This window comes from Lepisosteus platostomus, chromosome 2 (genome assembly GCF_059453375.1).
Source record: "Lepisosteus platostomus isolate fLepPlt1 chromosome 2, fLepPlt1.hap1, whole genome shotgun sequence".
NCBI classification, from domain to species: Eukaryota; Metazoa; Chordata; class Actinopteri; order Semionotiformes; family Lepisosteidae; genus Lepisosteus; species Lepisosteus platostomus.
This window is the reverse complement of record NC_142612.1, coordinates 60,531,596-60,545,786: the sequence shown is the minus strand read 5'-3', so window position 1 is coordinate 60,545,786 and position 14,191 is coordinate 60,531,596. Positions and strand designations below refer to the sequence as shown.

The 14,191-nt window shown below is 42.0% G+C and overlaps 1 protein-coding gene across 4 annotated transcripts in view; it reads left to right on the top strand.

Moving 5' to 3' along the window:
• The window catches only part of col4a4 (collagen, type IV, alpha 4), a 72,921-nt gene extending 58,951 nt beyond the window's left edge, over positions 1-13,970 (top strand). For all 4 annotated transcript variants that reach the window (XM_088610914.1, XM_088610884.1, XM_088610895.1 and 1 more), the window contains exons 37-47: positions 232-339; positions 1,340-1,411; positions 2,008-2,142; positions 3,083-3,190; positions 3,888-4,043; positions 5,096-5,203; positions 7,561-7,695; positions 8,657-8,773; positions 9,798-9,986; positions 10,513-10,796; positions 11,510-13,970. In XM_088610914.1, the coding sequence (XP_088467040.1) occupies positions 232-339; positions 1,340-1,411; positions 2,008-2,142; positions 3,083-3,190; positions 3,888-4,043; positions 5,096-5,203; positions 7,561-7,695; positions 8,657-8,773; positions 9,798-9,986; positions 10,513-10,796; positions 11,510-11,791 (1,694 nt within the window). In that variant the 3' untranslated portion in view covers positions 11,792-13,970. The remainder of the gene's footprint in view (positions 1-231; positions 340-1,339; positions 1,412-2,007; positions 2,143-3,082; positions 3,191-3,887; positions 4,044-5,095; positions 5,204-7,560; positions 7,696-8,656; positions 8,774-9,797; positions 9,987-10,512; positions 10,797-11,509) is intronic.
• Positions 13,971-14,191: the final 221 nt, after the last annotated feature.

Below are 14,191 nucleotides of genomic sequence, written 5' to 3'. Positions count from 1 at the left end.
GAAATCAGAGCCATTACTAAGAGCAAATACAATCAGGTGAGATATGCAATTATTTTATAATCTAAGCCTTTTTCTTTTGACCTCGGCGTATTACAGCAAAGTAGCATCTTGCCGTTTCTTCATGTGTTGTGCAAAATGAGTTCAGCCAGCCATACAATGAAGAAGTGTTGCATTCACACCCTTTAAATGCTCATCCTAGCTAATGCGAGTTTATGTTCTTCTTCCTTCAAGGTCCCAAAGGTCTGAAAGGTCTACAGGGTCAGCAGGGCCTGGATGGCTCTCCAGGTCTCCCTGGAGCCCCAGGCCCACAGGGATGCCCTGGACCACCAGGATTCAGAGGTAGAGCCAAGTCTGTTCCTGCTGTTCTATCCATAGTATCTCTACATTGTAGTTTTTATACTTAACCTCTCATTAAACGTACCCATTTAGCCCTGATGAGTCCTTGAGGAGGATATTTGCTGTTGATTGAATTTAGAATTCTGTTGAGACCTTACATACAGTGAGTCAAGTACATGAATTCAAAGGTTAATGATATTTACTACCTACTGTTTTATTTGGCTGATGCTTTTATACAGAGTGACTTACATTTGCCCATGTTTATAAAGTTGGGTATTTTACAGGAACGGTTCACGTGAAGGTTACAAAAAACGCAGTGTCTGACCTGGGATTTGAACCCACAACCTTCAAGTCCAGTTATGAATCCTAAATTAATAGGATTGAATCTAAATTGTATATGTCACAAGTCTACTTGGGATCAATGCAAATGTATATAGAATCTTCTGGTTTCAGTTTTTCAGTACGAGCTACTTCAGCAGTTCAGAAGAAATACTAGCAATGCAAAGCTGATAATGTACTTCCTACTTTTTCATTTCTTTGGGCGTGCAAGGTAAACCATTTCTCTGATGACATCTACAACAAGAACAGTCACGGTTATTTATCCTGAAGGGAATGCCTTGTACACAAACAAGTTAAGGGCTTCATACTTGAACAAACATGCAAGCAGACTGTTAATTGCAATCAAAAATTGCAAGGTGAATTTATCATTAAAAAAGTAAAAATCCTAAAGTGTTCTGACAATGTGAGTCCAGGCATGATCGGCCACAAACAAGGGTGTGAATCTAAGAGGACAGTGCCCAGGGTGCCAGTTAAAAAAACGACCAACTAATTTGTTGAAGCCAGCAGTGAAAAGGTGTGAATGTGATATAGAAAATTGAGAATCTTAATCTGTTGCAAGAGTTTATTTTTATTACTGGACTTTGATTACTTTTTTTTTTGTTTTTTTGTCCTGTTCATGGCAGGAAAGACCTCACTGTGTTATTTCTATTCTTCCCACATTCAGGACCACCTGGTTCCCCGGGCTTGTACGGTCTTGATGGGCTGGATGGACAAAAGGGAGAAAAGGGTGCTCCAGGTCAGTCTTTAGGCCCACAGCAGGAATCACTAACAGCACTGATAGCAATAGTTCAGGCCTCACAGGAACTGCAATTTGACAGAAGGCACGACATTTGCAAAGTACTGCAACCATCTTTCCACATTTTTAAAACAATTGACTAGAAGGCCTATATGAAGTATTCCACTGATTATAGTTTTACAAAACCCACCTTCAATAGTTTGGTTGTAGCTCATTCCAGACACATTTTAGAATCGTTTGTTATTTAGAGAAAGGTTCCATTAAAACATGTAAATGAATTCCTGACCATTAATAACCTGTTTGAAAAATATCAGTCAGGGTTCTGCTGCAATTATAGTTATTGCACTCATTGGGTCATTGATAGGCCTAGGAAAGAGTCCTTCTGGTGTCCTTCACGGCTGTATTTATGTTCCAGTTTTTTTTTTGTTTGTGCAGGTTACATTTAATTGACATTATTGATAGACCTTTTTGGAAAATTCAAGTACCACTAATGTTTTGAGATGTGTGCATGGAAATGGATTTAAAAGTACTTGATTATACTGTCTACAATTCATTGTTGTAAGTCATCAAATCTGATTTTTTTTTTCTGAACTCAGCTAAATGTGAAAATCAGATTGGTCTCCCTGGGCCCAGGGGGATTCCAGGCGATGAAGGTGATAAGGGAGAACAAGGACATGAAGGGATCTCTCTACCAGGCCCCAAAGGCCAGCAAGGGCCCGCTGGCCTCCCAGGTAGTATCTGGGACACCACACACTTCAAGATTTGTTCAGAGATACGTATGTGCTGGCAGCCTTAATGGGCTTTCAACAATTGAGCAGGAAGAATAAAAAAAATACACTCACTGGCCTAAATATTAAGAATAACACCAACATGTGGATTTAATATTATGAATAATTACTTTCATTTATATAGCTCTTTTTTGGGCACCCCACTCAAACTGCTTTACAGGTAATGGGTTCTCTCCTCCACCACCACCAATGTGCAGCATCCACTTGGATGATGTGACGGCAACCATAGTGCACCAGAACGCTCACCACACATCAGCTATCAGTTGGGAGGAGAGCAGAGATTTATAGATGGGGATTATTAGGAGGCCAAGATTGGTAAAGACCAATGTGAAAATTGGTTAGGATGCCGGGGTAACACTCCTACTCTTTTTGAGAAAAGCCTTGGAATTTTTTTTTGTGATCACAAAGTGTCAGGACCTTGGTTTTACATCTCACCCGAAGGATGGCACCTTGGACTGGGACACTAGGACCCACACAGACCGCAGGGAGAGCACTCCCTGCTGGTCCCACTAACACCTCTTTCAGGTGATGGCTAGGCTCACACCTGCTTAGCTTCAGTGGGTTGCCAGTTGTGAGTAGCTGCTGGCTGATTTCTTCTTTTGGATTTCTGTGAGCTGTAAAAAGAACAAATCATGGCATTTATCCCACAAGGATTTAATATTTGTAGATCATTTGTCTAGGAATTGCATCTGTATTTCCGGTTGCAAAGTGGTATAAGGGACTGAACTGCACCACTTCTTACAGTTCTACTGATTTTCAATAGCACAGAGATCTGGAGAGTGTTCAGTTGTGGAATGTAATTGTCTGTCTTGTGCTCTTCATGTCAACTTTGTCTCCTGTAAATCAACACATTGCTGATTTGTTTGTACTGACATTTCCCCAGGTCTCCTGGGCCCACCTGGCCCTCCTGGCAGTCCAGGATCCTGCTGTGGGACATGTCCAAGTGGCCCATGTGGTGAAATGGGGTGCCCTGGCAGAGATGGGTTACCAGGTAAGAATTATAACCTCCATTACCACCATGTTAAAAACTTGAATACATTTCTTATTTCTGTGTTCATGGGCAATTTATATATGCATTATGTGTTGTGTATTTTACAGCAGCGTGCCTCCTTCTTAAATGCAACTAGCCCCCTTGCATCCTCACTAGGCCCCAATTTAGCAAAATCTATAACACTGAACGGCAGAAATAAATTTACAACCACATATACACATACTGTATATGAGTGGATCACTGGCTGAAAATGTTTACGAAATAGGCCCTGGGGTAAATGAGCAGAGTCACCTGCTGGAGGGATGTTAAATGAACAGCAGCTGAACCATTGGTTCATAATTAGAGGAGTTTTTGTGTTTTTAATTGAGAAACAGAATTGACCAGGCAGGTTAAATGGGATATCATGTAACATTTTAACCACATAATGGTGGAACATAAACTATATTGCCTGTCAGGTTCCTTCAGTATTGAACTCCTGCAATAGTGTGCAGTGTTCTTGTAATACTTACAGCAACATATCATTTTTTGAGTGTTGCTTGTTTTGTGCTACCTGTATGCAGTTTTGACTATTTATTTGAAGTTTAGATGCTAGGTTTCACTTATAGCTTTATTTTGGGTTTAGCTGAGTAGAACATTATATGACATCAACCATCAGAAAGACTGTGCATCTATAAAAGGCTTTATCTTTAAATCTCAGGACCCCGAGGAATTCCTGGCTCCCCAGGACCATTATTACCAAATAATGGAGACGAAGGGGACAATGGTGGACTTGGACTACCTGGGGAACAAGGCCCTAGAGGCTATAAAGGCCCTCCTGGACCTCCAGGAAGTTGTGGTCCACCAGGGCTAAAAGGTAACTGTTATGGGTTCGGTAATAGGGACCGAACCAGTGAGTGAACCCACTTGCAGGAGCGAACAAAACCAAGTCGTAATCCGAAAGCAAACCGTAATCGTAGGAACGAGCTGAAAGTCCAGGGGAAGCCAGAAATCCGAAAGGGAACGAGTACCGAAGCCGAGGCGAGATCCGAAGTCGTAGTCCGTAGAGCAATCCGAGAATCCAGGGGTAGCCAGTGATCCAAAACAGAGCGAAAGTAACCAATCCAAGCCGAGATCCGAAAAGCCGAAGTCCAAAGGGAAAAACCGCAAACCGAAAGCCAAGACGAACACAGAGTAGAAGTAGCGCAACCAGGAAGCTCGAAAGGGAAAACCAATACTGAGCAACGAGGTAGGGAAGGACAGGTGTTTAAGTAGGATGAGACGGGGGTGTGGTGGTGAATGGGAAAACTGATAGGTGAACTGATGGATAGGGGCTACGCCTACTTCTGCCTCCTCCGTTGCCGGGAGGCAGGGATCGTAACAGTAATATGAAGTCTTCAACTTGTTGTGATGAAACCCTCAGTGTCAAGCTAAGCAAGGGTTCACAAACGCACTGTCTGATGTCAGAATTTTCAAAGCAACTTTTGGCAAACCTAGGAGTGTAACCAGCTCCTGATTACTGTTCAGAAAAAGTTTTGTGTGGTCAAATGGTGAATATATGAAAGTATGAGGAGAAGAAGATATTACATTGAACATATTACAGGACCACAGCAAGGTCTCCTCTGGACTATACACCTTTTTTACTTTGGTGGTGTGGTGGCTCTGTGGCTAAGGATCTGCGCCTGTGGCTGGAAGGTTGCCAGTTTGTATCCTGGGGCTGGGAGAGGAATCCTACTCCGTTGGGCCCTTGAGCAAGGCTCTTAACCCCAACTGCCCAGGGATGGAGTATAAATGGCTGACCCTGCGCTCTGACCCCCAGCTTCTCTCTCTGTCTGGGTGTCTCATGGAGAGCAAGTTGCGATATGCGAAAAGACACATTCGTAATACAAGAGATTGTATATGTCCAAGAAAGTGATCTTATCTTACAAGGCGAAAGAGGACCAGATGGGTGTATAGGACGCAATGGCTCTGCTGGCCCTCCTGGCATCTGCGATATACCTGGACCCAAGGGAGACCCAGGATTCCCGGGAGACCCAGGTGAGTGTGCCCTCCCTCCTGCTGACACTGCTTTTTGATGGAACATTCTCAAAGAAAGTGATATCTGGTCAAATATATTTCCATCTTATCAGCTGCTGAAGCAATACAATATGACACAGCTGATGTGTTGCAAGAAAGCCCCTATGATGGATATTTAAATTGGCACCTGGAACAGTAACAGAATATATATGTATATATGTATTCTTTGCAGATTACATGCTGACACAGATCCCTGCCCTCACTTCTTTAGAAACCTTTTTTAAAGATACCTTTGCTGGAAGCTACCATTGCTTCTACAAAAGCTTTCATCAGATCTCTTCACCATCCCTTCTCTTTCTCCCTGGTGTTTCTGTCCTCTTCCCTTATTAAACTCTCACTTTGCCCTTTTATAAAAATGTGCTCCAAGACCACTTTCTGACCTCCTCTTATTCTGTAGATGTCATCACCATAACATTATTCAAAAAAGGGAAGTTGAAATACTAATTAGGAAAATTACACCAGCTTTCTGTGCAAGCAGATTCTAAATTACACTCCACCTTTTGTGAAGGAAAACAGAGTGGAACACTTATGAGCACATGTTGTGGTCCAGTACAATGAGGCAACAACATAATAACCAGGCAGTAAACCTAAAAAACCAAATATTTATATATTTAGAGATTCAGAGGCCTTCTTTCTTAAAGTACCAAGAAAAATAGAACCTACTACCCTGTAACACCCTACAACAAAGGCACAAATACCATGTAGGAGAAAAGAGAATCTTTTTCTTATCAAATAAAAAATGGCCCAGCTCAGGACTAAATTACTCCTTAAAATGAAAGCTAAATGAATGGTAACCTTTTTCACCATTCTAAACAGCCCATCATTAAACAAAAAAAATATATATTTTAGCCTGATGGAAACCAGAGACAGACACAAACCACAGCGTTTTGGAGGAACAGTGATTGAGAATAAAGTAAATGAGAATGTATGATGCAGGTGATGGAACACAAGTCAGTGAACAAGTGGCAGCACTAGCAGCAACTAGCTTGGGAGTTGCGGGATGTCCCCACAGCAGTTGGACACCAACTGATGGAGGGGGGTATATATAGGTTAGGAGAATCACCTGTTCCCAGGTTTCATGAGGGCACCAGGAATGGCAAGGGCTATGAACGAGGAGGCCCAGACCCAGTGCAGATTGACTCTGTCCACTATCAGAGCAGAGTGAGTATAAGCGATGGGGGGAGGGGGGCACTCTTTCAGGGAAAGTGAAATAGAGAACTGTGGAAAGAGGAGAGATGAATGGATGAATAGAGACTAGGGACATAGGCACAGTGGGTTGGACGTGCAACCAGAAATGGAAAGTGAAAATGAAATGATGAGGGAGGGCAGACTTTTTTGGCTGAAGAGGCGAAGAAGGGCCTTCAGTCCTGGCTTGTAAGAGATGACTAAGGTAAGGCCTCAGAAACTCAGAGTGTGAGACACATTTGTTTCCACCAATACAAAAATGACATCTAAACATCTAGATTCATGCAGAATTGTCCCTCTCATGGAGTTGAATCTTCTTATTGCATTCTGTCCCTCAGATTTCCATTCAACTATTTCCTTTTTTACCCACCCTTTAGCTGTCACGATTATAGTTCCCCCTCCTTAAGGGTGCTCCAGCCCTTTCACGTGAGACTTTATTCTATGCACCTGCTCCCTATTCCCAGCCCACCTTAAAAGCCAGGCGCTGACGCTCATCCGGGCTCTGCATCTGATTTCCATATCGTGCGAGTCCGGGACCTGGAAGCGCCTGGTCCCGTTAAGGTTTTAACCCCTGTTCCTGTTCCTTGTCTGCCGGTTCCGACCCGGCCTTCGTGGTTTTTAATTCTTGTTCTGATGGATCTTCTGGTTTTGGACTTACCCTTGTGTTTTGGATATTCCCTAAGGACTACTCTTTTGGATTGTTCGCCTCGGCCATACCTCCCCCGTGCACCAGCGCACCTTGGGCACGCCCCCCTGTCTTCAGCCCCGTTTTCCTGCATGACGTTTCCCTAGTGTTTCCCCACTCCGTCGGACTGTGTCATCCGCATAGGGTCCGGAAAGAACTGTTCGTTACATTAGCAACTCTCACCTTGTATCCCTACTATCTCCATCTCTCCTATACTCACCTGAAGAGTCTCCACATTCATTTACATATATAGTATTCTTTCTTCCTAATTTTCAGTGTGGGATTAGTGTTTATTTGTTCCTTTGCAGATTGCATGAGAATGTAGCTCTCTGTTCTAAGCTGTGTCTACGGATTTATATACTGTATTTGGTCATAATTAAACAATAGTTTCCTACCTTCTTCATCTGATTGCACACATATATTTATAATTGTTAAACTTTTTCTAAAGGTCCCCCAGGTGCCCCAGCTCTTTCTCGTGACCCCAGGATCCCACAGCCCCCTGGACCTCCTGGCCCCCCTGGTCCCTTTGGCCCCCCTGGTCCCAAAGGACCCCCTGGCCTCTTAGGATCACTTGGAATGCAAGGTAAAAGCATCTGGCTTTCAAGAGATCAAAAGTGTACAAAAATAAAGAATGGAACCTAAAACGTCTATAAGTCAATGTGAAAATACATTTCTGAATTTTCTATAAATTATTATAATAATAATAATTGCTTACACTTATATAACCCTCTTCTGGACATTCCATTCAAAGCGGTTTACAGGTAATGGGGACTCCCCTCCACTACCACCAATGTGCAGCCCAACCTGAATGATGCAACGGCAGCCATAGTGCGCCAGAACACTCACCACACATCAGCTATCAGTGGGGAGGAGAACAGAGTGATGAAGCCAGTTCATAGATGGGGATTATTAGGGGACCGTGACTGGTAAGGGCCAATGGGAAAGTTGGCCAGGACACCAGGGTTATACCCAATTGTGCATCATCATGAAAAACATGTGAAAATCTAAACATCATCATTTGTAGCAGGAAAGTTCAAGGCATATCCAACTCAAGAAAGTGATGATGATTACTGCACCACCGTGTTGCCCTAGCTTAGAACAGAGATTCCCGATCCTGATTCTGGAGGACCATACACCTGCTAAGGCTTTGCTTCAAGCTTTCAGTTACAGTTAGTTAAAACCTTATTTGATTTAATAATGGGATTATTTTGAACTGTTTGTCTGTTTTCAGCTCCTAAATATGTAAATGCTGCCTTTGAACTGCTGCATTCCATAAGTAACATGAAAACCCAAACATCTGAGTGGAAAAAAGTTGCATATATTACAATCAAGCAATTTGTTGGAGTAATTAAGGCTTCAGTTAAGATAAGCAATCCCAGTATATTCAGCTAGAATGGAAACCACCCCCGCCACCCAAATAATGCAATTGTGCTGAATTTTTCTGTCACTTTCTTATCGTACAGGTTACAATTTGTGCAATTTCCCTTACAGGATCAATAAAGTATCTATCTGCAAGTCAAAGACTTTATTTTCTTGTGTTTCAGGACTGAAGGGTGACGTGGGCTTGCCTGGAGTTAATGGAACAGTAGGAAAACCAGGGCTCCCAGGACAAGAGGGAGACCCTGGCTTCCCTGGAGAACAAGGAGAGAAAGGTCGTCAAGGTACTAGGGGCGTTTTCCAGTCTTAGTTCAGAGTATGCGTAGAAATCTACATTGATTTACATTCCTCACCTTAAAGCTTGACTAAATAATCTAGGAAAATTCTGAGTTACCACTGACACCTCATATAAAATCTTCATTGCACCTTGGGTTGCAGATGTGGATTTGTTGTTGCTTTTCATTTATGCAATTGATGTACTCCTGGCATTGCAACTGGGAAATAATTATCTTAAAAGGAATTGGTGTGAGATTTGCAGTAGAGTCATATATCCTAGGCCCTCTTGTGAGGGGATTGTGGCAGTGAGATGTAGTAATTCCTACTACATTGTTTGTTTTTTCATTAAACTAGCAGATTTTCCCTCTTATGAGATGGGCTCTCGTAAAGCATTACTGAGATTATTCTTCATTCTCTTCAATTTCTCTGATGAGGAATTTATTATTTAATTTTTTTATAATAAAGGATTGTGATTGTTCAGTGCATATCATACTGTATAGTACCTAATGTTTATGCAGTTACTAATGACTGTAATGATGTTACTACTGTTGTGTACTGTAAATGAGCAGGAGTGTTACTGTTTTCCTACCCATAGGCTTTAAGCATGTAACTGAATAATTAACAAAGAATGTTATTGTTTTCATAATTCAGTACTGTTCTATGTTGTATTAAGATTAAGTTAGGGTTGTTTGAAGGAACGTTTTTTAGTTCTGGAACCAAGCAGAGACTATAAAACGGGAAGTCATGGGAATGGTAATGGGAGTTTTTACTTTACGGGCAGTTTCCACGGATCAAACTAAGCTCCTATAATGAGAGGATACTGTAGTTAGGTGGTTGCTGTTGACCTGCCTGGTTCAACAGTGTCTTGGCTGTAAAGACAAAGCAGTGGAAACCCACACTACCAGGTAGAATGAACCAAAGGACTGCTCAGCAGGTAGATACCGATATGATTATTTAAATGTATAACAGTTCTGCTTTGGCTGATGAATTGGAAGTATTGTGGTTCATTGTATTTAACACTTTTATTCATAGGTCCATCTGGAGAGCCAGGATCACCAGGAGAGCCAGGATCTTTAAAAATGTGTAACCCTGGCTTCTTAATAGTTGTGCACAGTCAAACAGAAAAGACCCCTGAGTGTCCTATGGGTATGAACCAGATGTGGACTGGCTACAGTTTGGTGTACCTTGAAGGACAAGAGCAAGCGCATAATCAAGACCTTGGTGAGTGTGATTTCATAGTTTTAACAAGAAGGGAAGTTTGCAGTGAACGTCTTACAGTTCTTAAAATGTCTAGAAATCTGAAATAACTTAATGTAAGATCTGTGGGCATGTCCTGCGGTTTCTCAGAAAATATAAGGAACCTTATAAACATCTTATTCTGACATGTGAACAGAAAGAATAGGCTTTAAAATTGGTCACTTACCAATTTTGAATATGGTCACCTAGAGGACAGTTCAAATGTGTACAACAACTTGGTGTTCTTCACCATGGAGAATTTTCTTTAAATCTGGAGGATCCTTCTCAAATATGAGACCTGATTTATTTGCAATTTTAAATGTAAAGACAATTCAGAAGAAAAGATAGGAAAATGGCATCGTGGACTGAAAAAAGCTGAAAGGACCAGCTCATTGTGTCCTGGATTCAGGTTCACCAAAGGCAAATGTCCTTGCTTTTGTGATATTGTTTTTGGTCACACAGCTCAGTTGAAGAGAGGCTTGTTTGAAACTCATTTTGTTTTTCTCCTCAGGTCTGGCAGGGTCTTGCTTGCAGATATTTAACACCATGCCATTTGTTTATTGCGGCGATAAAGTCTGTCACTACTCCAGTCGGAATGACAAGTCTTACTGGTTGTCCACCACTGCTCCCATTCCGGCGAAGCCAGTGTCAGATCTGGAGATCCAGCAATATATAAGCAGATGTGCTGTGTGCGAGGCACCCTCTCTGGCTGCTGCCTTTCACAGCCAAACTAATAGCATCCCCCGTTGTCCTAAGGGGTGGCGCAGTCTGTGGACAGGCTACTCCTTTTTAATGGTAACTATCTGACATGTGAGCTTGGAGTTCTGGACTTGGGAAATACAGAAGCTGTTTCTGTGAAGCATTTTATTCATTTAAAACTCTTCAAAACCCCACCTCTGCAAAAATATAGAGTAAGAAACACCTCTTTACAGTAAGAAACACCTGCAGTGTTTGTTTTCCCCTTTAATTATGGAAATAAATAAAAAATCGTAGTTTAAAAAAGAGTAGTATGAAGAACTTAAAGAGTAGTAGAGGAGTTTAAAAAGCACCCAGAAAAGGAGAACAGGATCTCAAAACATTTTTGATAGTTTTTTGTATACCATAAGCAATTACTGTCTTGCAGTGCTGGAGCCCTGGGTTTAAGTCCTGGGGGTCTATCTGTGTGGAGTTTGTATGTTCTCCCCATATTCACATGGGTTCCTCTGGGTGCTCTGGTTTCCTCCCGCAGTCCAATTACATCATAGGTTAACTGGCTTCTGCTAAAACTGGACCTAGTCTGGGTATGTGTGTGACTGTGTCCGCGTCTGAGTGTGTTCTGCGATGGACTGGCGTCTTGTCCAGGGTGTATCCTGCCTTATTGCTTGCTGGCATAGGCTCCCACTTCCCCACAACCCTGCATTGGATAAAGCAGTTAGAAAATGGATGGATGGATACAATTACTGTTCACTTCTGGTCATCTAAAACTGTGCACACTCAAGAGGTTCTAACACCCGCTGCCTCTTTCCCAGCAAACTGGAGCCGGAGACGAGGGAGGAGGACAGCCTTTGACTTCACCGGGAAGCTGTCTCAGGGACTTCCGCTCTACACCCTTCATCGAGTGCCAGGGAGCCCGAGGAACCTGCCATTACTTCAACACCAAGTACAGTTTCTGGATGACTAGGATCAACCCAGGGGAGGAGTTCGCCAGTAGCCCTAAGACTGAGGTTCTTAAAGAGGAAAAGGAGACCCGCGAAAGAACAAGCAAGTGTAATGTGTGCCTGAAGGAACAACAGCCGCTCATCTCCTCCTAAGCAGCCAGTTCCCAGAAGCGACATACTGTAGTGTCCCCACTACAAGTGTGCAATGGAACATTGAACAATTTTTAAAAAACCAAACAGCTCCTAACAGTTGTTGATGTGCGGTTTCATTTTATCTGAAGCAAAAAATATTATTTGATCTTCACCTGGAAAACACAAGGATACAAAGAATGTATCTTTATTAGGTTTTCTGACCTGAAATCTACCCGTTATGTAAGTGATCAAAGTGATGCAGGTTGAATGAAAATGTTAAAGCACTGTTCCTTACTTCTACCCCTAGAGCACAGCATCATGGCCAGTTTCTAGGCGGGTGGTCTGCAGACCTAATCCCTAATACTCATTAAACCATGAGTTTCTAAAGACAATTCAATTCACAACTGATTTGCTCCATGAAGTAACTTATCTTCACTCCTTGGCCTGCAGACCCACAAGAGCTCATAGCCCTTAACATATAAAGGCTGTAGTTTTGATCAATAACATAAGAATTAACAAGTCATTGTGACAATACTGGCCCAACAATAACGTGTAAGAGGTCTGTCTCTGCTCTTACATAGAATATGTACTTTTTCAGAACCCCTCTGGGACACTCACTGACCCACTCACTTCTCACACACTAATCCCCTCTTGAGATAGTGTGAAAAGGTTCTCAAGTTGCTCTACAGTATCCATTCCCAACATCTTGGCATGATGCACCTTTGCCTCCTCGTTTTCTTTCCAAAGGAGTTCTCAATGACTTCATTAAATGCTTAAACTGAGCTATCTCCACCTGTTCAAGAGCAGAGATATTTGAAAAGTGCTAAATGAGCCAATGAAACCCAGAACACCTCCAGGGTAAGGAGTTATTACAGCTATGTGGCTCTGCAGCAGTGACACACAGCTCCAGCCCTGTAGGACTGCAGTGTCTCAGTTTCATTCATTCAGGGTTGGCACTCCATCTCAGCAGTTCATGGCCTAAATGAAGTTGTTGTTAGCTTATCAAATGCCTGCAAATGATTAAAAGAGACAGGGGAAACCGTGTGTGGGAAGGCCTGCAATGCCTGGGGACTGGAGTTCTGCACCTCTATTTTATAGGCTGGGTCCCCACTTCTGGTTGCTGAGAGCCAGTTTGTCTGTGGGTTTGTGGGTTTTATAGTCTTTTCAGAGTACTAGCATATAAAGGGTTGTGAGAATTTTTTTAATCGGTGCATTCATGTCATTAATTCATTAAGTCATCTAGGAACTGACCTGGAACAAAAATCTGCAGGCGTACTGACCTTCAGGAGCTAAATTGGAGACACCTGCTTATAAAGACCCCACATATATGGCCTTGAGATTGCATGGGGTAAAAAGAGAGTGAAACTGTATAACCGAGTAGGTATTAATGGCTTTTGGTTACTGCTAAGCAATGGCCACCTAAGATTCAGATCTCTTAGAGGCTAAGCTCTGACAATGACAGCCTTCGTCTAGACCAAACACATTTAACTAAACTGCTGTCTGTAAATTAGTGCATTATTTTAGCTACAAACCTTACTACACATACTGTATTAAAGGGGTACAATATCACCTCTTTCCAAGCTCATTTAGTCTGGAAGGGCATATGCTCAAAGATCCAAACAAATTTGCTTATCTTGCTTCAGTTTGTTCCAGACTATTCATCATGAAACCTTACAAAAATAGCCGTCATATATACAAGCAGAATGCTGCACAGGTTCTTATGGTAGTTTATCAGTGCAGCAGAGAGTCAATATGGAGTTAATAATAATTGTGTATTTTCAAAACCTTGCTGCTTTATTACAAAGCAATACAGTGCTGTTTCACAATATTAATGAATTATTTCAAGGTAATGATGCTGTGGTTGTGAAACTCCTTAGACTGTACTTTTAGTAATGCACCCAGCAACATTACAATGCAGATGCAACGTGGCTACAACACAAATGTAATATAAGATAAACAGTTAATTCACAACTATATTTTCACCAGACTTTCACAAAATGACTGGAGGATACCCCTTAATCAATTCACAACTAACAAGACTGAACGAACCAGAAGAGCCAAACAGCCTCCTCTCGTTTGTGACCTTGAGAAATAATAAAATTCCTGTTAAACACATCATGGCATGTTTGAGAAAGGTGCACATCCTAAATTTCTGTTCTAAAACATGTAAATAGACAACACAGAGAGAGCAAGCTAGAAATTTTTTTTTTTGTGTACAGATATAACATGAGTCTATCCGTAAAAGTAAGAAACCTAAACAGCTTCAACCCCCTAAAGCATACACTATTGTGTTTAAATACAGTATCACAAGCATTCAGGTTAGTACAGTAAAATGGAGTTTTACTGAGGTACTGAGCAACTCCCCAGTGCCAGCCAACAAAATGATGTTGTCAATAATCCAGTTTATGGTAGTGTTTTGGC